The 23,786-nt window shown below is 41.9% G+C and overlaps 1 protein-coding gene across 1 annotated transcript in view; it reads left to right on the top strand.

Annotated features, from left to right (window-relative positions):
- The window catches only part of CNTN4 (contactin 4), a 626,036-nt gene that overhangs the window by 366,577 nt on the left and 235,673 nt on the right, over positions 1-23,786 (top strand). The window contains exons 6-7 of the mRNA XM_075549881.1: positions 11,540-11,642; positions 16,238-16,422. Of these exons, the coding sequence (XP_075405996.1) occupies positions 11,540-11,642; positions 16,238-16,422 (288 nt within the window). The remainder of the gene's footprint in view (positions 1-11,539; positions 11,643-16,237; positions 16,423-23,786) is intronic.

Raw genomic sequence — 23,786 nt, 5'->3', positions numbered from 1 at the left:
GGTCATAGATACTGATATTGTTTGATCCCTTAAACCACTAAACTAATTGTTTCCAAGTGTCTTCGATTTCCATCACTCTTCTTTCCTCCAAACAGAGAGACCAATTACCATGTTTCAAATGGCTGCTCAGAAGGTTTGAAGACCTAAACTTGTACTGTCTCGAGAGTGAAAGAGGAAACGATTAAATATCTAAAGAAAGCTGGGTAACCAACGTGCCCCAAACAAGCAGGACTGTAGAGTCACTCCACGTTTACATGTGTGAGTGTTCTGGGATAATTCAGCTTATCTCTGCATTTTAATTATTGATAGAAAAATAAATGATATGCATGTTTCAGTGAAGTTGAATCATGGGGTTCATCTTCATTTTTCATATGTTTCTGAGGCTGTCTTAAAATATCTAGTGTAAGAGATACTATCCAGCCCTCAGGAACTTCTCTCTTAAGAGAGAAGAGTAGGTTCAGACAAGTGTTGCATCAGTTGTCCACACTTGGGACACTGCCGTTATGCTACTCCAACTATTGAACAGGATGTGCTGGTAAAATGGATCAGTGGCCTGTCAGGTAGGCCCTAACCTGTCTCCTTCAATCCTGCACAGAATTAACCACTTTAAAAAGGCAATATGGTAAATGGAGCCCTGGTGGTGCAGTGGTTATATATTGGGCTGCAAAGGGAAAGGTCAGTAGTTCAAAACCACCAGCCACTCTGAAGGACAAAGATAGGGATTTCTATTCCCGCAAATAGTTTTGAAAATACACAGGGGAATTTCTTCCCTCTCCTATAGCTTGCTCTGAGTCGGCATGGACTTGATGGCAGTGAGTTTGGGGTATTCGTTTTTCTGGTAAATGTAGGGAAGGGAATCTGTATGACTAGTCAGATATTTCCAAAAATGTTAAGGTTATTAGAATATACATCATCTGACTTGTTTCTCAAAAGAGGCAGCATAGGAATTTTTTACATTGGGGAGTTAATGTTTCTCAATAGAAAAATCCCACCCAGTAGAGGTTGGTAAAGTTCCTTCTGTGGATTAATTTAACAAGCACAGATTCCAGAGAAGGCAGGTGTTGGCACAACTTACGGCATGTAACTCTACACACGGGCCCCCCCTCTGCCAGCTCAGTACTGTGCACTGTGTAGTTAAACATGCACCGTGTGTGGCTGATTTCTCTTTCATGTTCGAGAAATTGCCAGTGATTTTTTGTTGAATTTTCTGTTCCCAGAGACATCGGCATCAAGCTTAATGACTGGCCAGATTTTAAAGCAGCCAACCATTGCCACAAGTCTCCCCTGAGAACACAGGTTTTCATGGCCTTATCCCTGGTAGGAATGCATTAGAAGTGCTCGTCCAATGACTAGCCTATAGGAGGCCGCTACCACTGTTAGGTGGAACTGTCTGCTTGGTCCCTGTTTAGAAAGTGGCCCCCCACACTATTTGATGTTAGAACTTGTAAGAAATGTACTTTGAGGGGCTCGCCCCCAGAAGTGCTTAAGTAGAGGCTACCCAAGAGTTTCTGGCTGTGTCTTTCCCAGGAAGTCGTCTCTTTCAGTTGCACAATCATTACCGAAATAATGCCACATGAATATGGCATGCATTGAACAAAACATAAAGATAAGGAGCAAGTCTGTGCGCCCATGTTAGCTAGAGTGCACTGCTCATAGTAGCTGCAAGGTGGACGGCTATTGAATTAATTTGTTGGAACATAACAAGAGCCAGCTGCTGAATACTGAAGACATTTGGAGTATGAAATTTTAAGTGTGGAACTTCCACTTTTGCTATACTGGCTCTCTAACCCCCAAACAGAAAACACTGGCAATGAATTTTAATAATTTGGGTTTTTTTGGGGGGGGTTGTTTTGTTTTTAATTTATGTAGGTATAGGTGCTATTTAGAATTGAAATCAAGCAATGTATCTCTAAAGGCAAGTTGGGTTTTTCATGTAGCAGAAAGTTTTGCTAAGATTTTATGTCCTAGTAGATCCAGACTATATTATATGTGCTAATTAAACCAAACTATATTTTATGTGCTTCCAATAGGAATTCTTTGTCTTGGTGGTGTAGCCATGGTTAGAGCTTTATATTTTTCCATCTTTTCAAGTAGTTTAAAGATGGGAGAAGGGCGCTGAAGCAAGTTCTTCGGAGCTTGCTCTTAGTCTAATCATTGTGTAAGTCACAGAATAGCTTTCGACCAATTAAGTGCAGAACAGGTCCTGCACTCCCGGGTAAACAGGTCCAAGGAATCACTTGGAAACACATTCCTGTTGCAAAGGAACTTTTGTTTCTTAAAAAATATAAAGGCAACAGCTTTTTAAACCTAATGCATAATCCAAAGGCCCAAAGCAAACCACACTCACTGCCTTTGAGTCAGTGTGACTCATAGTGACCCTATAGGACAGGGCAGAACTGCCCCTGTAGGTTTCTGAGCCTGGAGCTGTTTACAGGAGTGGAAAATCCTCGCTCTCTCCCTGCGAACAGCTGCCACCCTCTCAGATGGCAGCCGATGAGTACCCGCTCCACCACCAGGGCTCCTCTTCAGGGCCAACGAGCTAAGGAGCACAAGAAGGCATCAAAGAAAATGCCATCCCATGCCAGCTGTAACCACATTAAATGGAAATCATAGTGTTACCTTCAAAATGTTCATAAATAGTTGAAGAATATTGCTTTCTTCCTCTTTAAAGATGTTATTGCAATGATAATATTTATGTACAATGGAAATTCTTTAAACAGTGGTTTAAATTCCTTAAAACCATGCTATTTCATCATTGATCCACATCTTTATATTCTGTACTGTTTTATCATCATTTACTCATATTGCTGCGACTCACATTCCAAAGCCACAACATGGCATCACAGCGCACGAACCCAGACATCATTCACGTAAAAACATAGACATAGTCATTTCACTAAACTGAAAATTTAAAAGGATGACGATAAGGCTGTAAATTCACAGTAGAAGCCACAATGGTACTTCAGAAGGATGCCCATACCTAGAAGTACACGTTTGGCTTAATAGCATAAAGGCCAGCATTTCTACATCACTTCTTTACTTCCGCAAATTCTTGCCCCTTCCATTCATTTACCCACATGCCTGGTGCTGAGCTAAGATTTGTGTGGGATACAAAACAAAACAAAATATATCAGATAAACTTCCTAAAGGAAGTAAAAATACCATAGAAGAGATGGCATGTTTCTAAAGAGCTATCAAGCTGATGGAAATCAATAACGCTACTCAAGAGAAGGCAGTTTCTGGTCAAAGAAAGACCCCTAGTGGGGAGAGTAGGGAACCCTGGTGACATAATGAGTGAAGCGCTGGCTGCTCAGCACAGGACAATGGTTCAACCCCATCAGTGGCTCCATGAGAGAAAGATGAGGTTGTCTGCTTCTGTAAAGATTTACAGTTTCAGAAATTCTAAGAAACAGTGCTCCTATGTCCCATTGGGTCACTATAAACTGAAAAAGAGGGATGGCAGAGAGTGGGTGGCAATGATGGTGATCTAATGTGTATAGAAGACCGAGGACAAGGGAGAGCAATATGAGTCAGACGCTAAAGGAAAAAGGTCTTAGTCTGGTCTACAGTACGCAGTCTCTGACGACCTTGAAATCCTCACTGCAAGCAACATGTCAGTTGCTCAGCACTAAGTTGTGTGAGATATATTTTTCTCCTTGATATATCTCTCATAGTTGGGTTGCTTCAATACAAATTAATATGTAATACTTTTAGAAAGAGGGCAACAGTGAAGAAAACGGATCACTCCTAAGACGTGTTTGTCCCTTTTATTTTAACCTTCCTGTCTCATCTGCCTCTGATACATGCAATGCAGATTGTCTAGCTTCCGTGGGCGGGGTGGAGAGCTTTATCTCCTGGCAATTCTGTTTTTAATTAGCATGATGCTCAGAGTACACAGCCTTGTACACAGCACTAAAAGGTGTTAACTTGCTCACTGCTGTCAGAGACGAACTACTGATATTTATGGGACAATGATTCAACTGTATGAGAATGGCTGTTAGCAAGTCTGGCAGCGGGGTGTGAAAGCCGTTCTTAGGTATGCCTGCTGCACCAGTCTGTCTTTTCAGCAAATGCTCACTTGGGTGGAGGAAAATTCAGAGAGCAGGGGTTAATCCAAAATTTGAAAGAGGGATGATTTTGTATGTGAACTTGTCAAGCATAAACTTAAAATATCACAATGTAATTTTGTGAGGATATCAATTGCTGTATTGGGATGAGATGTGAAAGGTTAAAAAGAGGAGTCAAAAATCTGAATTTCCACACTGACCACTGTGAAACACAAAGCAAACGTTTCTCTCCTTAGAGACAGAAATGTTGCTTGGGAAAGGAAGGGATTGGTTAGCACTGTGAGTTTAATCTTTGGGGAATGAGTCCCTTCAAGAGCATAATGCTAGATGTCCTTGTTAGAATTCTATTCTGGAGAAACATAGCAGAAATGTGCAGTAATTATAGGTTGTTGTTGCTGTTGGGTATTGTCGAATTGGCTCTGACGTAGCAATCCTATGCACAACACAACTAACACAGCCCAGTCCTGCATCATCTTCACAAATGTTGTTACATCTGAGTACATTCTTGCAGTAACTGTGTCAATCTACCTTGTTAAGGGTCTTTTTATTTTTCACTGCCCCTCTACTTTACCAAGCATGATGTCCTTTCCCATGAACTAGTTGCTCCTAAAACATATCCAAAGCAAGTGAGATAAAGTATTACATCCTTGCTTCTTTTTAAAAAAATCATTTGATTGGGGGTTTGTACAATTCTTATCACAATCCACACATACATCCATTGTGTCAAGCACATTTGTACATTTGTTGCCGTCATCATTTTCAAAACATTTTCTTTCTACTTGAGCCCTTGGTATCAGCTCCTCATTTCCCCCCTCCCACTCTGCTCCACCCTCCTTCACAAACCCTTGATAATTTATAAATTATTATTATTTTGTCATGTCTTACACTGTCTGATGTCTTCCTTCACCCATTTTTCTGTTGTCCATCCCCAAGGGAGGGGGTTATATGTAGATCTTTGTAATCAGTTCCCTCTTTCGACTCCCCCCTTCCTTTTACCCTCCTGGTATCACCACTTTCTCCACTGGTCCTGAGGGGTTCATCTGTGCTGGATTCCCTGTGTTTCCAGTTCCTATCTGTACCAGTGTATATCCTCTGGTCTAGCTGGATTTGTAAGGTAGAATTGGGATCAGGATTGGAGTGGGGTGATGGGGAGAAAAGATAAAAGAACTAGAGGAAAGTTGTATGTTTCACCATTGCTATACCGCACCCTGACTGACTCCTCTCCTCCCCATGACCCTTCTGTAAGGGGATGTCCCAATGCCTACAGATGTGCTTTGAATCTCCACTCTGCACTCCCCTCATTCACAATGATATATTTTTTTTTCTTTGATGCCCGATCCCTTCAAGACCTTGTTATCACAAAAGCTGTGTGCTTCTTCCATGTGAGCTTTTTTGCTTCTCAAATCGATGGACGCTTGTTTATCTTCAAATTTTTAAGACCCCAGGCACTGTATCTTTTGATAGCCAGGCACCATCAGCTTTCTTCACCACATTTCCTTATGCACTTGCTTTGTCTTCAGTGATCATGCCGGGAAGGTGAGCATCATGGAATGCCAGTTTAATAGAACAAATTGTTCTTGCACTGAGGGAGTACTTGAGTGGAGGCCCAATGTCCATCTACTATCTTAATATTAAACCTTTAAATATATGCACATAGATCAATTTCCTCATCATCAGCTATAAATATATTTACATATGTACATGCCTGTATTTAGGCCTCTATCAATGCCCTTTGCTTACTAGTTCTTTCCTCTATTTCTTTTTACTTTTCTCTTGTCCCACTATCATGCTCAGCCTTCATTTGGGTTTCAGTAATTCCTCTCTGTTACATTGCCCTTGATCAAGCCCTACCAGGCCTCCTACATCCCCCTTGCCACCTACTTTTGATCATTTGTTATTCCTTTTCCCTGGATTTGTTAATACCACTTCCTTTCCCCTCACCTCCCCCTCTCCAATGGCCCCCCAGAACTATCAGTCTCATTGTTTTCTCCTCCAGATTCTTTATCCCATCTAGTTTATCTAGATAGACCTGCAGAGATAATAATATGCACAAAACCAAGAAAGAGCAAAACAAAGCAACAAAAGAAAACAAAACAACAACAATAAACCAATGACAAAAATAAAAAAGAAAAGCCTATAATAGTTCAAGGTCTGTTTGTTGACCTTTAGGAATGTTTTCTGGTCCACTCTGATGGAGTGCCATGCCCTGGCCGCAAAGTCTATTTTTGGTACTCCCTCAGGACGTCCTTGCTCTGCTCCCCTTGCTGTTCTGTTGCATGCCTTTAGTGTTCCACCTTAGTGTTTTGCCTCCGTGTGGTGGGGTCAATCGGGCACGATTCCCACACTGTGTCTCCAGTGTTGTCCTCTGTAGGGCTATGGGTCAGTGAGGGATGTCACATCTCGTAGTGGGGCTGGCCATATGGTCCTCTCTGTGCATTGGCTGCTCTGAGCGGGATATCGTCCTCAGAGCTTGGTGGGCCAGGATGTGCTCCACTCGCTCTTCCTCCACCTTCATTTGTTCCCGTGTGCTCTGATCAGACATGTCTCTCTTCCTGAGCTGTAGCTGCATTGCTGTCCTCTGAAGTCAATTCTCCTGGGGGGAGGGGCGGCTGTCCATGTAGTTGGGATTGGGGCCAGCTTGCATCCTTGCTTCTAAGGAGCATTCAAGCTGTACATCTTCCAAGACAAATTTGTTTGTTCCTTTGGCAGTCCATGGTACCTTCAATATTCTTTGGGAACATCATAATTCAAATACATTGATTCTTCCGCCTTCGTTATTCAAAGTCCAACTTTCACGTGCATATGAGAAAACTAAAAATACCATGTGCACCTTAGTCTTTAAAGTTGTATGCTTGATTTTCAGCCCTTTAAAGAGGTCTTATGCAGCATATTACCCAGTGTGCTGTGCTGTTCGATCTCTTCTTTGCTGCTTCCATTAGCATTGATTGTGGGTCCAAGCAAGATGAAATCCATGATAAGGTGTGCGTGTGTGTGCGTGCGTGTGTGTGTGTGTGTGTGCATGTGTGTGTGTGTGTTGTTAGCTGCCATGGTGTTAGTCCTGACTCGTTGGAAACTGACTCAAACCTCTGTGCAGCAGAATGTAGCTCTGTCCAGTCCTGCACCATCCTAACAATCATTTCCATATTTGAACCCATTCTTATAGCCCTTTATCAATTTATTTCATTAAGGGGCTTCTTTTTTACTCATTTTCTATTTTATGAAGCAAGGATCAAGTCCATATTGATAGCATGTCCAAGTACATGAGATGAAGAGTTAGCATCTTTGCTAAGAAGAATTCTAGCTGTACTTCTTCCAAGTCAGATTTTGTTTGTTCCTCTAGCAGTGTATGGTGTATGAGTATTCTTCACCAACATGATAATTCTTGTGCATGCATTCTTCTTTGAACTATTGTCTTCTTCACTTTGATGTACTGTGGTGACTTGTGTTGCTTTATCCTAGAAGCTCTACCAGCAGTATTTCAAGGACCAGTAGGAGCACCCATGGTGCTCATATTTCTTCCAGTCTAAGATAGACTAGGGAGAAGTATCTCCTTCTGAAATAATGGCTAGTGAAAACCTTGTGAATAGCATTCATCATATAAATATATATAGAGAGATTTTTGAGGAATTTGCTCTTAAAATTTTTAGGATTAAAAAATTAAAATTACAAGGGAACAACATGGGACCCAAAATGGGAGTGAGGGGGGAGTGGCAGGCCTGGTAGGGAATGATCAAGGGTAAGGTTATGTAAAGGAGAGGTATAGCTGTAACCCAGGTGGGGACAGAGCATGGTAGTGGGGCAGGAGGAAAGTCAAGGGAGATGGAGGAAAGAGCTAGGAGTCAAAGGGCATTTATAGAGGTTCAGACAAAGACATGTACACGCAAATATATATATGAGGATGGGGAAATAGATCTATGTGTCTATATTTATAGGTTTAGTATTAAGGTGGCGGAAGGACCTTGGGTCTCTACTCAAGCACTCCTCAATGCATGAATACTTTCTTTTATTAAATTGGCACTCTACGATGTTCACCCTCCCGACACAACTGCTGAAGCCAAAGCGGGTGAACAAGTAAATGTGGTGAAGAAAGCTGATGGTGCCCGGCTATCAAAAGAGATAGTGTCTGGGGTCTTAAGGACTTGAAGATAAACAAGCGGCCATCTAGCTCAGAAGCAACAAAGCCCACATGGAAGAACACACCAGCTTGTGTGATCATGAGGTCCCGAAGGGATCAGTTATGAGGCATCAAAGAACAAAAAATCATATCATTGGCGGCACACCTCCATGATACGATCGCTGAAGACAAACAGGTGCATAAGCAAATGTGGCGAAGAAAGCTGATGGTGCCCGGCTATCAAAAGAGATAGTGTCTGGGGTCTTAAAGGCTTGAAGGTGAACAAGTGGCCATCTAGCTCAGAAGCAACAAAGCCCAAATGGAAGAAGCACACCAGCCTGTGCGATCACAAGGTGCTAAAGGGACCAGGTATAAGGCATCATGCAAAATATATATATACCATAGTGAATGAAGGGGGAAGTGCAGAGTGGAAACCCAAAGCCCATTTGTCGGCCACTGGAGATCCCCTCACAAAGGGGTTTAGGAGAGTAGATAGGTCAGTCAGGGTGCGAGGTAGTACCGATGAAGAACACAGCTTTCCCCCAGATCCTGGATGCTTCCTCCCCCCAACTACCATGATCCAAATTCTACCTTGCAGGGCTGGATAGGGCAGAGGTTGTACACTGGTACATATGAGGGCTGGAGGCACAGGGAATCCAGGGTGGATGATACCTTCAGGACCAAGGATGTGAGGGGCAATGCTGGGAGAGTGGAGGGTGAGTGGGTTGGAAAGGGGGAACTGATTACAAGGATCCACATGTGACCTCCTCCCTGAGAGGGGGACGGCAGAGAAGGGGGGGAAGGGAGACTCTGGATAGGGCAAGATATGACAAAATAACAATCTATAAATTATCAAGGGCTCATGAGGGAGGGGGGAGTGGGGAGGGAGGGGGGGAAAAAGAGGACCTGATGCAAAGGGCTTAAGTGGAGAGCAAATGCTTTGAAAATGATTAGGGCAAAGAATGTATGGATGTGCTATATACAATTGATGTATGTATATGTATGGATTTTGATAAAAGTTGTATGAGCCCCTAATAAAATGTAAAAAAAAAAGAAAACAATAATAAAAATTTTTTTAAAAGAAAATAATTAAAATTAGGATTGGTAAAATCCATGGACCAACCAATAGACTGAAATTTTCAGTAGTAGTTTTATGTCCAAAAATTGATCAGGTGATAGGATAAAGGAATTCTGGAAGGATAGCTACATAGAAGTCTGGGAGCAAAACCTTCCGTCCCAAAGTTTCCAGTTTTGCTTTAAAAGTCTCCAAGGTATGAAAAACCCAACATACATCATGGAAGGTAATCTTCTTTACTTAAAGCCTATAAATTTAATCACAGATGATTATTATAGCACCTAAACTAGTGTTTGATTCACCTGTTTGAATAAACAGCTGAATACCATAGGCTAGCCAAGTTTCCATGTTCACCATCACACTAGCTATGGGGTCTCTCTGTAGAAAAGCATACACAACCTTATTAAACCTAAGATTTATAACGTTCAAATAAACTATTTCAGAGGTCTCTTCCAGACTCAATACCCCTTGTGATCCAATTGGGGAGGGGTGACTTTGAATAAACCTCATAACAAACCTGCATTACTGAGACATAGATTTTTTTGGGGCCCCCAGGTTGAGGCCTTCCCTGCTGTTTCTCAAACCCTGAAACCACAGAAGAGTAGGGTCACCTTCTGTGCAAATTGGCTCTCTTCGTTAAGGCAGCTGTTCCCATCCATTCATTACCTTAAGCTTTGTATTGGGAACCTTTTCACGCACGTACTTTGGATGTGTATCAGGAGGAACCAGTCTTTGAAAAGGGACATCATGGCTGGTAAACCAGAGGGCCAGTCAACCTGAGGAAGATCCTCACTGAGATAAATCAATCCAGTCTGCCACAATGGTCACAAACCTAGGAACGGTTGTGAGGATGGTGGCAGAATACTCAGTGTTTTGTGCTGTTGTACGTTGGGCTTCCATGAGTTGGGACAAATTCAATGACACCTAATACCACCACCACCAACACTCAGAAGCCTTGGCCTCGTTCTGGTGCCTGTAGGGAGTCTAAGGAGAGGTGATTGGGAACATCCGCTTGATTTTTAGTGTACTTGATAATTCTAAACTCACAGTAGTACAGATGAGTTCAAGAGAGTGGAAAAGTAACCATACATTGAATAAGAATAAACATATAAAAACAATTAGGATGGTAATATATGGTGTCATCAATGTATTGATAAGTTTCTGCAGCCCTGAGGCCTGAAAAACTAAGCACCACTACCAACCACCCTGAAAGGGATCTCATTAGAAAGTTCTGGGTAGTAGGGAAGAAAAATATGAGGGGGAAACCCAAAAGCATAAAAAACACCATGCCTACTGGTTGGATAGAGACTCTGACACTGAACCACGCCCATGTTAGAATCGCCATGCGTGTAAGGTAAAAGAGCAGCATTCATGCAAGGACAAAGTACAGAGGTTAGAAAAGAAGGAAGAATGGAAACGTGGGAAATGGAGGAAATGGGATCGAGGCTGGCACACCGAGGGGCCTGCAGTGGATGCATTGAAACAAGATGTGTATCGACTGTTAAGTATGAAATTGATGGTGTGCTTTATAAACCTTCACCTAATTCACAAACGTTTTAAAAGAATGACTGGATAAGGAACAGTTGATAAACATTTACTTATATAATTTTTAAGTTGTGTTATCTTGACTATAGCAGTAGAATCATTTTCCAGGATGTGTGTGTGACAGTAAGATGTTCTAACTCAGGAGACTGTGGGGAAAAGTGGGTATAAGTTTCAAGCTGGTGTCTATAAGGTTGCTTCCAAGCATTTCTCCTTCATTAATTCAGGCCATGATAGAAATATAGGTACTGGATTTTACCTTGAACGTATTAATTCACACTGACCTTGGAAGTGAAAGACAAAGTAAAAGCTATGGCCACCAATTTATTTTTCAGCTATTTTTTCCTTAGATTCACATGCCAAAGCAAATATTTTTATAACTATTTTCAATATCTCTCAATTGAGGTTCCAGAAAGATAATTCATTTGATTATTTTTGTGATGAGGACTTTATCTCCCCACTACCCCCAAAGAGTTCCTGAAAAAAAAAAATGCTTCAGAAGTGAACTTGTAGGTATGCAGAATTTAATTCTCGGCAGATGGTGTGAATCTGTGATACAAATTTTCCTCTAGCAGTAACTGGGAGAAGAGCCACAATTCACGGTTGCCAGAGATAGGGGCCTGTTTTAATTACAAATTAATTGTGCACATAATGATGTATAGGAGCTTCCTCCATTAACAGAAAAGCACTTGTGTGTGGTTTAAAAGAGTCTCCAAGACTTAGCCTTTTGTTTATTCACAGGGGTGATGGGTGAATATGAGCCAAAAATAGAGGTGCAATTCCCAGAAACGGTCCCGACTGCCAAAGGAGCCACAGTGAAGCTGGAATGCTTTGCCTTGGGAAAGTAAGTTCTGCTTTCTTTACCTCCTTCTCCTCCTCCTGCTCCCCCTCCAACATGGGCAGGTGTAGAGTTTTCTTTGCATGGTGCACAGTGATCATTCAGCGGTGATGGAAAAGCAAGTCCAGTGGTTCTTTTTGTAATTCGGGGTGTGCATCTTTGCTTCTGCCCTCTCACAAAGAGAGAGGGCCGTAATTGCCCTGGGAGGATTAGCCTGCCACAACTGACATGGCTACAAAGGAGAGAAGAATGGGCAATTCTGAAAAGGCGTTTTCTCCTATTACTATGACCTGGAACAGGTATGCTGTCTAACCCCAAATGACAGAAAAAGCAGTGGCCTTCACTGAAGGTTCAGTCAAAGTATTTGGAAAACGATGGGCTTTAATTCCGGTCCAAGTTTCCAGGTGATGCATCGAACTTTGCTTGAAGTTCTTTTTAAAATCTTTGTCTATTCTCCCCCACTTTGGATTTCCTTGTGCTTCAGTGAGAGGCAGGGAAAACCTAACCACGTGCACAGGAGTCTGGATTTTCCAGTCATCCAAACATTGCCCCAACTTTATTATTCAGTGTATGGATTAACCTTAGGTAAACCTAGTTGGATTAAGTAATTTTTTCATCTATTAGAGGCCATAAGAAGATAAAATACAAATTGATTGGGGCATTTTATTTGACAGTAACCAGAAGAAAGGGTTGACATTAACTATCATTTGAAATAAGTGTGTTTAGATTGTGCATGAATTTTGGGGAAATGGAATTATTTTGTTGTTCTGAGAGTAAACACAACAGAGCATGTTCCGATGCAAGGACTCTTACATTATAGCGCAGGGCTATTGATGACAGTCCTTGAGTGAGCGACCACTCTCACCCTCCTGTGTGGAGTTGCCCCTTCTTTGTTCATGTAAACTCGACCCCCGAAGGTTCTTCCCGAGCTCTTCTAGCTGCTACTTGATCCCATCTTCATGGCTCTTAAAACCGCCCTGTGCCACAATGCTCCAGGCAGGCATACTAAGATGAACTACTTTTTTTTATTTTAAGGAAACTTCAGGTGATATTTTTAATTTAAAGTTAAAGATGATAATAGAATTGCAAACAAATACACAAGTCGACAATCCCACTTTGTATGAAGCACAGAACAATCTTGAAAGAAATTCAACAAAAACACAATCTATCCAAATAATGCCCACGCCAGTGGATGGCATCCAGATAGGCCAGCAGGAACTTTCTCTAGGTCCACGCATCCCACCCACCCAGACCTCCTGAACTAGACGACAGCACCAACCCATAACACGTTTCTTGTCTCAGACAACGTCTTAGCTTCCCCTCCCCCTAGTGTTGCTCATTCTGTGCCCCGCCATCTCTAAGGTTCTCTTGTCTCACAGTTCCTCCCTTTCTCCTGCGTTAAGGCACCCTGGTTAAAATGACTGAGCATTGGACGATAGCGAAGGAAGTCCACAGTGGAGCTGTCCCAGCTGCTCTGTGTGAAAGCGACCAGGCAGTCTGTTCTGCAAACAGCTGCGGCTTCAGAACTGCGCAGCATTCTCCTTGGCCCCGTGGAGTCTCTGCGACTCAGGATCCAATCTGTGGGATTGGTTTCCGTTGGGTTTCGTGTGAGCGCACGTGCTCCGGTTTCCTCCCCTCCCCCCTATTTTCTTCTACTTCTATTATTTTTCCTCCCTCTTTTACTTTATTTTACTCTCTAGCACTCATTTTTCTTTTGATTTACTTTCTTCCTGTTTTATCTTTTCTTCCTTGGTCTTTTCTTTTCCCTATTTTTAATTGTTATTTTCTTCTTATCATTGGATGTTTCCCCTCTCTTGACTTTTGTTTTGTTTAGATTTTGTTTGTTTTTATTATTTTTGAATTTGTTTTGGTGAGCGTGTTGTGAGGCAGGCAGTGTTTGATTTTCCTTTTTTTCTTTTGTGTGTTTTATTTGTCTTTGCCTCAGCCTTCAGGAGGCATCATTCCCACACTGCGCAGCCACACCCACAGCGCTTAAAGACCCACCCACTAGATGAGCGCCACCACCTACTCCTGCACCACCTTCTAAACAGTGACCCAACTTCAGCCTCACTGCCGTCGAGTCAATGCTGACTCACAGTGAGACCTGACGGGGGTCTGAGCCTGTAACTGCTCACCGGAGTAGAAAACCCAGTCTATTTCCCACTGAGCTGCTGGCGTTCTCAAACTACTGGTCAAACTTGTCACTTAAGAGTTTAAAATGACATTGGCATTGTTTAATTCCTCAACTGAAGAAGGTTTATGCGGACTTGATCACGAAAAGTGATTTTCACAATAGCATGTAACTAAAAAACGGAAAAACTAATCTGCCTCCTTGGAGAAAGTGGCCCAGGAAAAGGTGAGAGCAGGTAACTCCTGAGTCCTGGTTTAGTAAACTCTGCAAGGTGACACCTTGGAATTTTTAGGAGAAAAAGGCGTTGTTCCCACTTCAAAGGGGCCTATGAATTAAACTCTATTCATACTGCTTGAATGGCACTAGAATAAACAAAAGGCCTAAATTGGGCTCCTTCATCTACACAGAAATATTTGGGTGTGATCATCCAGCTGCCGCAGCACATCATCATCTCCCACTTAGGAGCAGACTGGCTATGTGTCAGCTACAGTTATTTTTAAAGGCACATATGTAGAGAAGTGTGTGTCTCATCAAATGTAAAGACACCTTCAATGACCTTTTGATGGGCCCCCGGTTCTGGGGGGGGGAGAGGGGGGGCTTTTCTTTTTTGCATTTTGAGTGTCTAGGAAACTTAAATTACTTTAAAACAGCTATTGCATACTTGATGATTTTAACATTTTAAATACTATCTCAAGTTTTCCTGAGAAGATTATCAATTCTTTAGCCTAATTACTTCTCTCTGTGTGTGTTTTTGTGAAAAAAAAAAAAGTAAATATGTCTCCTGCTGGGAAGCTGTGATCTTAAAAGTAGAGGGTAGCTTCGTGAGCCATTGATTTGTAGACTGAATGATGCCCTCCCGTCACTTTCAGATGTGCTAAATGTCATGGCTGTAGGGCCACAGATGCCTTGAGAGTACATAAAGACCCTCATAGATTGCTTCCTCATTTATCTGAATATTTTAAGTAGAGTTTTCCTACATCACTTTGGATGTAGGGGGTGGGCTTCCAGTTTCCAACCTTTGGAATGGATTGCTATAAATTGATAAGTGCCCAATGAAATAGGTAGCAACAAGGAGGAGAATAATTATATTGTTCAAAATAATATACATCAAAACAAACAACAAAACCCTTACCTCTGTGTCAGCACGTAAGCTGGGTCTCCCCAATATTTAGTTTATTAGTTCTCCCATTTCTTAATTATTTGGCTATTGCTGAAAGAAGACTTTTGCTGTTGATAAATGAAAAGATGTACGCCAATATACCGATGATGTTATCTATGGCTGCATAATACATTTAGCATCGTGTGGCAACCAGTGCTTCCCTGTCTCCCACAACTCAGTGCATCAGAAATTTGCACAGGGCTTGGCTGGATGATTCTTCTGCTCTGGGTGGCATCAGGCCCAGCCTCTCAGTGATATTCAGGGAGAAGATGAGTTGGTCTGGAATGTCCAGAAGCATTGCACTGGCATTTCTGGTGCCTTGGTGCACATGCTAGAAGGCCGGTTCCCTAGGATTATCAACTGCAGAGCCTTATGAGGCTTCTCTCCCACGTGACTGTCTCTGGTAGAAAGCATTCTTAATACCTGGGCTTGCAAACTGGCACAATGCTAAACCAAGAGAAAAACCAACCCATCGCCACCAAGTTGATTCTAATGCCCAGAGATGGCGTGTTCCATAATCTAAAAGGGTTCCATAGGGCGGTGATCTTTACCAGAGCAGAACACAGCACCGTCACTCAGTGGGCTCAGTCCACCAGCCCTCAGTGAATTGTGCAGTGCAAACTGTTTATGTCACCTAGGACCTAGCACTCCAGTTTCCTGCCTTATTTCGTTAGTCACGGTAGTCACAGAACTCCCCCATATTTTTGGAGCAGGGATAACGCTTCCATCCCAATGATGGAAATGTAAAATAACTGATAGCCAACTTATGTCAATGAACCTTTTATTTTAATGTGTAATTCCAAAAGTGTACGTATTAGAAATTATGACATCATACACAATCTGCTTTCAATTCAGAGAATTTTGCATAGGAAATAGATGACATGATCTAAGATTAATAACATGATTAAATCTCAATAAAAACACTAACTGATAATACTAGAGATGTGGATATAGGTAAAGTCATAATGAAAATGAGGGCATGAAGACCTCAAAAATTGCTTCTCTCGGTATTTGAAGTAGCCACTCACTATCATAGAGTCAATGCTGATGCACAGTGACCCTGTGGGACAGGATAGAACTGCCCTGATGTCCAAGATTTAGTCCCATAAGTCTTTATGGAAATAAAAAAAATGTCTTCAGTGGAGCAGCTGGTGGTTTCAAACCGCTGACCATTTGGTTAGCAACCCAGTGCAAATCACTTTGGATTGCCTAATGTAATCCCTTAAATTATAGAAGGAAGATGTTAGGCGCATAGATTTAAATAACTAGAGTTTCTCTATTTCATTGACTGCTCTTTATTCCTGCTAACAGCCCGGTTCCAACTATTGCCTGGCGACGAACAGATGGAAAGCCAATAGCAAGGAAAGTCAGAAGACACAAGTCAAACGGGACTCTTGAAATCCCCAACTTTCAGCAGGAGGATGCTGGGTTATACGAATGTGTGGCTGAAAACTCAAGAGGGAAAAATGTAGCAAAGGGACAGTTGACTTTTTATGGTAAGTTTGGGATTCACCTCAGTACGGCGTTGCTGACATTTTTGAGATTAAAAATAAGCTTGAAGATCAGAGATGAGGTTTTCACCGAGGGATGTGCAGATCACTGTGCAGACCGTTGCTTTGCTGTGTGATTATCGTTCTCCAAGTAACTCTGGGGGTGGAGAGTGAAGGGGAGGAGGGGCTAGGCGGTTGACTGAGCAGTGAGGAGGAAATTAGGCTGATGTGTTTGGGGATGGCTATTACTGGAAACAAGCTTCCAAGAGAACCTATTTTTCTTTCGACCTGACACAGGAAACATTTTGGGTTTTCCTGCTCTTGATTTATATTTTAAAGCTCTGGACTTTTTTCATGAAGATTTTCATTTGGGGCTAGTGTTGATCCATTCTAATAGTTCCTATTGGGTAGTGATTTAATGTGGCATGATGAACATTTCAAAAAGCACACCCCAAATTTAGTTCTTATCAGAGTGGAGCATGACAAATCTTTCTCACCTCGAAGGTTTTTGCTGTGCAGCTGCTCCTATTCCAATCAAGTCATGGGCATTGATTCAGACATAAAATAAATGTAAAAACCCTCTAGCACGTGGTCTTCAATTAAGCCTATCTTGGAAATGCTGCTGAGTTAGGTTAAAATGTAATACTGATTAATATCATTTAATCTCCCGTTTGATCCGTTTTCAACTTGGTTCAGTTTTTAATATTTTCTGCTTTATTTTTCAGTTGATGTTTTTCTATGTGTTGTTTAGTCATTGCTCGAGTGTTTTTGCTTGCTTGTCATTTGCATTATGTATGATTTTATTAAATTCAGGATAGATAATCTGTGAGACAGTGGATTGATATTACCTAGGGTCCTGCATGGGAGAATTGGGGATGTGGGGACGGGGGAGAATGGGAGCTAACGATAATGAGGATACTTCAGGAAATGTCCTGCACATGATTGTGGTGGTGATGGCACTCTTGTTAATATGACTGAACGATTAAATTGTGATGTGTGGATTTTATGCCAATAAAACTATTTTTAAAAAGACAGAAATTGAGAATGTCAGATTTATCAAGAGGTTTTTGTTGTTGTTTTAAACTATTAGCATTTATTTTTCCTTACCTAAGAAACAGTAATTTCTTAGATGTCCAATGCGGTCAACCTATATTCAGAGAGTTGGTTATTTTGTTGTCGGTTGAGTGTAGAGTTGTTAGGTGCCATAGCGACCCTGTGTAGGAAACAAAGACCGCAGAAGAAAACGCTGGCAGGTCCTACACCATCCTTGAATTGTTGTTATTGGATCTTCCTTCAACTTTTTATTTCAGTCATATTAATCTTCATAACGCAGAACTCACTGACACGGAGGTGGTTCTGACTGACAGAGACCCTGTGGGACAGAGTAGAACTGTTCATGTAGCTTCCGTGATTGTAACTATTTATAGAAGCAATGTACTTTCTTTCTCCCCCAGAACGGCTGGTGGTTTTTAACTGCTAACCTGGCAGACAGCCGCCCCAGGCACAGCCCACTACTTTTTAATTCTGTAATGATTATTTCAGAATGTTATTTTAGTTGCGCAACGAATTGAGTAAAAGTCAGTTTCGCTTTCATGAGTTCCTTTAACTAAAATGACTGTTTTCAGACCATTGAAGAAATCTGAACTTTTCTGTCACCATGGGCATAAGCTGTTCCAGCACTTTCCATCTGAAAGAAGAACATTCCACAGCTCTGGTTATGGGGAATTACACTTGGCACTGGCCCTCAACCTTGCACCTTAGAGTGGTTTATTTTTCAGAATCCTGCCCTGGAGATGGAAATCAGGTGCTAATAGTTTCTCTTTCAAATGGAGCTATTGCAGCCCGACTTGGGGAAAGAGCCAAGTGAAATTTGCATGCTTTCTGAGGCTAACTCTGTTTTAGCTCAGTTGTCAACCACCCTGGATGTTAGAAACCTGTCACATCTATTGACCTCACAGCACTTGGCTGCTGCATGTACGGTTATTCCTTTGTTTTTACTCAGTCAGCATATCAGTGACAGGGAATTGTTGAACTGTTTTCATTGTCACAGGGGAACTCAATTATAAATCCTGCCCTCTCTTTCCCCTCGCACTTTTTAGTCTCCATCGGGTTTTCCCAGTTCTGTGTTCTGTACTCCCAACTGCCTTGATCGCCCATTTAAATGCATTAGCATTACAATCAGTGTGTAGATTCCAAAAAGGGAGAGTACCCATAGTCACTGATCCATGAAATGTCTGTCTTTGTTGACAAGTGAATTTCTTACAACTTTGTCGTATGTTATGATTATGTATTATAACCCTGGGTTGTGTTATGTACTGAAAGCTGGTGTCCCCAGACTTTTCTTCCTGGGAGAAATCTTGCAAGCTCTTCCAGAGTGGTTTGCCGCCACATCAAGGCAAAATGAAAAGCGAGTAAGCAGAGCAACACCAGTTTAACATGCGCCATTCACATAGCAGGTTGCCTCACATTTTGAAGAAGACGGCAGCCTCTGGGTTTGAGACGCCGGATTCTATAGGAGTTGGCTATCCAGACCCCACTGGCTCACCTCAGACCCTTTCCTGCTCCGCGTTGGGATGAATCATCCAGCATAGCTAATGCAGCGGATCCTGGGAGGCTGTTTCCGAGAGGGCCTCCAGACCTCGAGCTGACCTGGACAGATCTGAGTTTAGAAACGTTCTGCTCTTGTGGGGTTCCAAGTTGTTGCTTTCCATGCAACTTTCCACTTAAAAAAAAAAAATCTCAGGGTGTAAACTCCTGTTTCTGGCTTGAAACAATGGCGAAATTGTTCTTGCATGAAGTTCCTTCCCCTGCTGGCTGTGCCTTGACTGTCCCTTCCCCTGTTGGCTGTGCCTTGACTGTCCCTTCCCCTGTATTTTAGAATTAAGGCATTCCCTGACTCCAGCTATGCTTTTGGTTGACATGTGGTGCTCATTTGTAGGCTCAGGCAAAGCAGTGATCCAAGTTCACACAGAGAATATTTTCACTTGACTGCTTTCCCCTAATTTTTTATTTGTTTCCTCACATATAAAATGTAAAAAAAAAGCCATATAAACACAATTTAAATAAAACATTTTTATCACTCAAGACAATAATCATGTGAGATTTCTCAAGTGGGTAATACCTCAGTTCTTGGCTTTGGATGAGAAAGAATTCATTCCAAAGTCCGTTTGTAATGTAAGTGGGTTTGTATGAAGGATGAGAGAAGGTTCAGGTTTACAGCCTCAAAACAGTACACATTTCAGGAAAGTGTGTCAAACCACACGGAAGCCATGCTGGGGTTCACAGCTGAACACAGGTGACCTCGTGGGAGTGCGCGCCCACGTGTGGTGACCTGAGGCCAGAGAGAGCACTGCACGGCTGGAGCAGGTGCAGGAGCGGGGTGAAAAGAGACCGGCCTTCCCTCCACCAAGGTATTTTAAACCTCTGGCTGGAGAGGCATGGTCGAAGATATATTGTTGAACCCATTGACTGAATTAAGCCCACCTGGGCCTAGTTTGGTCTGCCCAGGTGTAATGTCCACCAAGCTTGGGGCCTGAATTTGAGCATGCCTAGTTAAGGTCTTCATAGGTGCCTAATGATCTCCTTATTCCTTCCCAATTCCCTCTATGGAGCCTGTAGAGGCATGGGAGGGACCCCTCCCTAACTGGGCTACCTAACAATAGCTCTCCATTCCAGCCACCCAGTCCTTGATATCCATGTACCAATCTACTTTCTGTCTCTATGCATTTGCTGACTATAGACAGGTCAAACAAGTGGATAATACAATATTTGTTCCTTTGTGTCTGATGTAGTACACTCAACATATGTTTTCAAGGTTCATCTCTGCTGGAGCATGAATCCAGACTACATTTATCTTTATGGCTTAGTAATAAGCCATTGTATGTTCTACCTTTAGTCTTCTGTTGAAGGACATTTGGATTGTTTCCCCCTTTGTTTATTGTTGAAATTGTTGTAATGAACATTGCTATACGAGTATCTATTTGAATTCCCAATTTGGGGGGGGGGCAGTTGACTTGTGTAATTAAATTCTAACCTGTTGTTTCAGCTCAGGGTTCCCCCTGCCTCCCCCCCCCCCCGCCCCCCGCCAGCTCCCCGCAACATGAAAAAGTCTCAAGGCAAAATTATTCTCTCTTCAGAGATAAAGTGCTATCAATTCTTTTTGCTAAAGGTGGAAACATCGGATATGGCTTAGATATGGCTTTGATGCATTATTTATTTGTTCAAGGCGTCCTGGTGACCTAGTAGGTATATGTTAGGCTATTAACTGACAGGTCAGCAGTTTGAAACCACCAGCTTTCTAGGAAAAAAGATGAACCTATTTAGTCCCAGAAAGACTACAGTCTCAAAAACTCACATGGGCAGTTTTACTGTGCCCTGTATGGTCTCTGTGAGTTGGAATTGACTCAGTGGCAGTGATATTCATTTGTTCAACATATTTTGATTTAAGATGAACTAACATTAAACATGGTGGCAACCCTCATGGTTGGCAGTTCAAAACCACCAGTAGCTACTCCGGCAGAAGAAAGCCCAGGATTTCTATTCCCTAAACAGTTACAGTCTTGGAAACCCACACGAGGTCACTATGAGTCAGCAATGACTTAATTGCATTGAAGTTGGTGTGGTTAAACACTACAAGGCGACACTGCTGCCATTGAGGGGCTTAGAATCTACCAGAAGTTGATAGAAAATATATTATTGACTATTAAGTAAACTAGAAAAGTTCTTACTATGATAAGAAATATGTAGAAAATAATTGGGATGATATGATAGAAATAGAGAAGGGAAAAGTATTTAAAAATATATATATAAGGTGGTTGAGGGAGACTTGTCTGAGAAATAACCTCTGAGTTGAAAGCCTAATAATTTCAACAAACCACAAGAGGAGGGAGAGGAAGGACCTGGAGGCAGGAGAGTGCTTATCTGGAATGAGATCAGAAAGGAAGCCTGTATAGTTAACTCTAGGGACCAAGTGCAAAAGTAGTAGGACAAGTGTAGGGTAACAGGCTGGGCCAGGCACAAGTTTGGGGCTTTGTTCTGGGCAGCAGAGGATCTTAAGTATGGGACTGGGTCATCTGATTGGTGCATCTAAAAGACCACTCTGGTGCCTCTGTGGCAAATAGGTTATAGAGGACAAGACTAGGAGATCATTCCCCAAAGGTAGATGAGACATGTTGGTGACTGGGTGGAGGGGCAGTAGGTAGGGGGAGAAACAGAGGGATTTTATCTTTGAGATTCAGACTTAGAACTCATTTAATTCCTACAAATACTCAGCTTGCAATTAGAAAGCACATTCTGAAAGAGTTGAAGTACCTGACATAAGCAGTAAGCAAAGCGCAACTGCAAATGCCAAGTCTTTCCTTCTTATTAGTGATGTTGCAAGATTTTCTTTTGTAAGAAGTAACACCAGACTGGTTCCAAGGGGCTGGAAATGTCCATAATGTCCAGGTTTCCGAGATGCCACTTTCCTGCATCCGCCCTCCCTCATCACCTCTCTTTAGTATGTTCTCTCACATCCCTGGGCTCTAAAAGTCACATCCCTGAGAAACTCATGGAACTTTGAGGAAATATTTTACATAGTGCTGGGTACTATTTAGTCCAAAATCAGAGGTTAAGGCAAAGGAGAGCCAAGTGCTGGGTCTACAAGTAGAAGCCAAAATGCCCCAAAGCCACAGCAGGTCTTGCTTCAACCAAAACTTAGGAAAATAGAGATCTGGCTCTACAGGTGTGGTGATGTTTGTTAGAACCAGCATTTTAAGCCTCACCAAAAATGGTGTCATTTTTCAAGTATGCCCTCGCTTAAGGTGGGGTCTTAAAGATATACCCAAACAAACAAAGGGTTTGGCTCATTTCATACCCTCTACTGAAGTCCTGAACCATAAGATATAAATAACTGTGTCTTGAAGGGCCATACTAATTGTCAGGCACTCAAGTTGGTCTCAACTTCGGCATGCATCAGAATCATCTGGACACTTATGAAAATACAGAACACTGGCCCTACCCCTGTTTCTGATTCAGTGGGACAGATAGAAGAAGGAGTGAATCTTGGCCTTTCTAGTAAACTCCCAGGGAGCATTAGTGCTGCTGTTCTGGAGACAGCATGTGAAGAACTATCATCTCTGAGTCTCCCATTCAAGTGATATGGTAAAGCTGAGGATGAAATGTCATGTAATTTCCCACTCTCCTAAGAAGTTAACAGCTGTCACACCAGGTGCTGAGTCCAGTCTACACAGACCAAGTAGACAGAGAGCACAACGTTAATTATCTTTGGATAAAAAAGTATAAAATTGATTTAATTTGTTTATAATTACTCATTTCCACCTTATTATGTCTGTACAAATACTTACATTTTATATAAATAGAGCAGTAGATTTATAACCATCAGTTAGAAGAATGAATGTGAACTAAATGACATGATCTAAATGACTTGAAATACCTTTATGTATAATTCTCCTTGCATGTTACAAGTATTAAGAGAATAAAAGCATTCTTTATCAGCTGAAAACACAGGGAATCCAGGACAGATACACCTCTCAGGACCAATAATGAGAGTAGAGATACCAGGAGGGGAAGGAGAAAGTGAGGGAAAAGGGGGAAACTGATCACAATGATCTACATATAACCCCCTCCCTGAGGGACAGACAATAAAAAAGTCGGTGAAGGGAGATATCAGACAGGTGTAAGATATGAAAAAAAATTTATAAATTATCAAGGATTCGTGAGGGAGGGAGGGTAGGGAAGGGAAGGAGAAAAATGAGGAGCTGATACCAAAGGCTCAAGTAGAAAGCAAATGTTTTGAGAATGATGATAGCAACAAATGTATAAATGTGCTTGACACAATGGATGGACGTATGGATTGTCATAAGAGTTGTATGAGCCCCCAGTAAAATGAATTAAAGAAAGAGATATATTTTGGAAGTAATAAGACTGTATTACACAGAATACTATAATATTTGAGATATAAGTAGTCTAGGGGAGAAAAGGGACCGCCAATTAAAACACAGATATCGTGATAGATGTATTGTCTTAAACAGGACAAAGACAAATCATTGTGATCAGAGAGATCATCAGCACAAAGCCACAATAACGTCCAAGGATTTATAGAAAATTAGCCACTTAAATAGGATATGAGGAACAAAGGATACTGTTACAAACCATGATTGTCAGCAGATCAATTAATCACAGTTGCAGGCCATACTTCGGAAGTAGGAAAGAGACTAAGACTGGGACAGGCACACTCTGGCAGAGAGAAAAGCTTACACAATAGGTTCAGGATCCTCTGAGCTAGGCAGCCAGGGTATGTCTCAAGACCTTGAAACCCTCTTATCCTAATTTCCATCAAGGACACTTCTCAGGCAAGTCCCTGACAGTAA

The sequence above is a fragment of the Tenrec ecaudatus genome, chromosome 5, assembly GCF_050624435.1.
Source record: "Tenrec ecaudatus isolate mTenEca1 chromosome 5, mTenEca1.hap1, whole genome shotgun sequence".
Lineage (NCBI taxonomy): Eukaryota > Metazoa > Chordata > Mammalia > Afrosoricida > Tenrecidae > Tenrec > Tenrec ecaudatus.
This window is presented reverse-complemented; position numbering and strand designations above follow the sequence as displayed.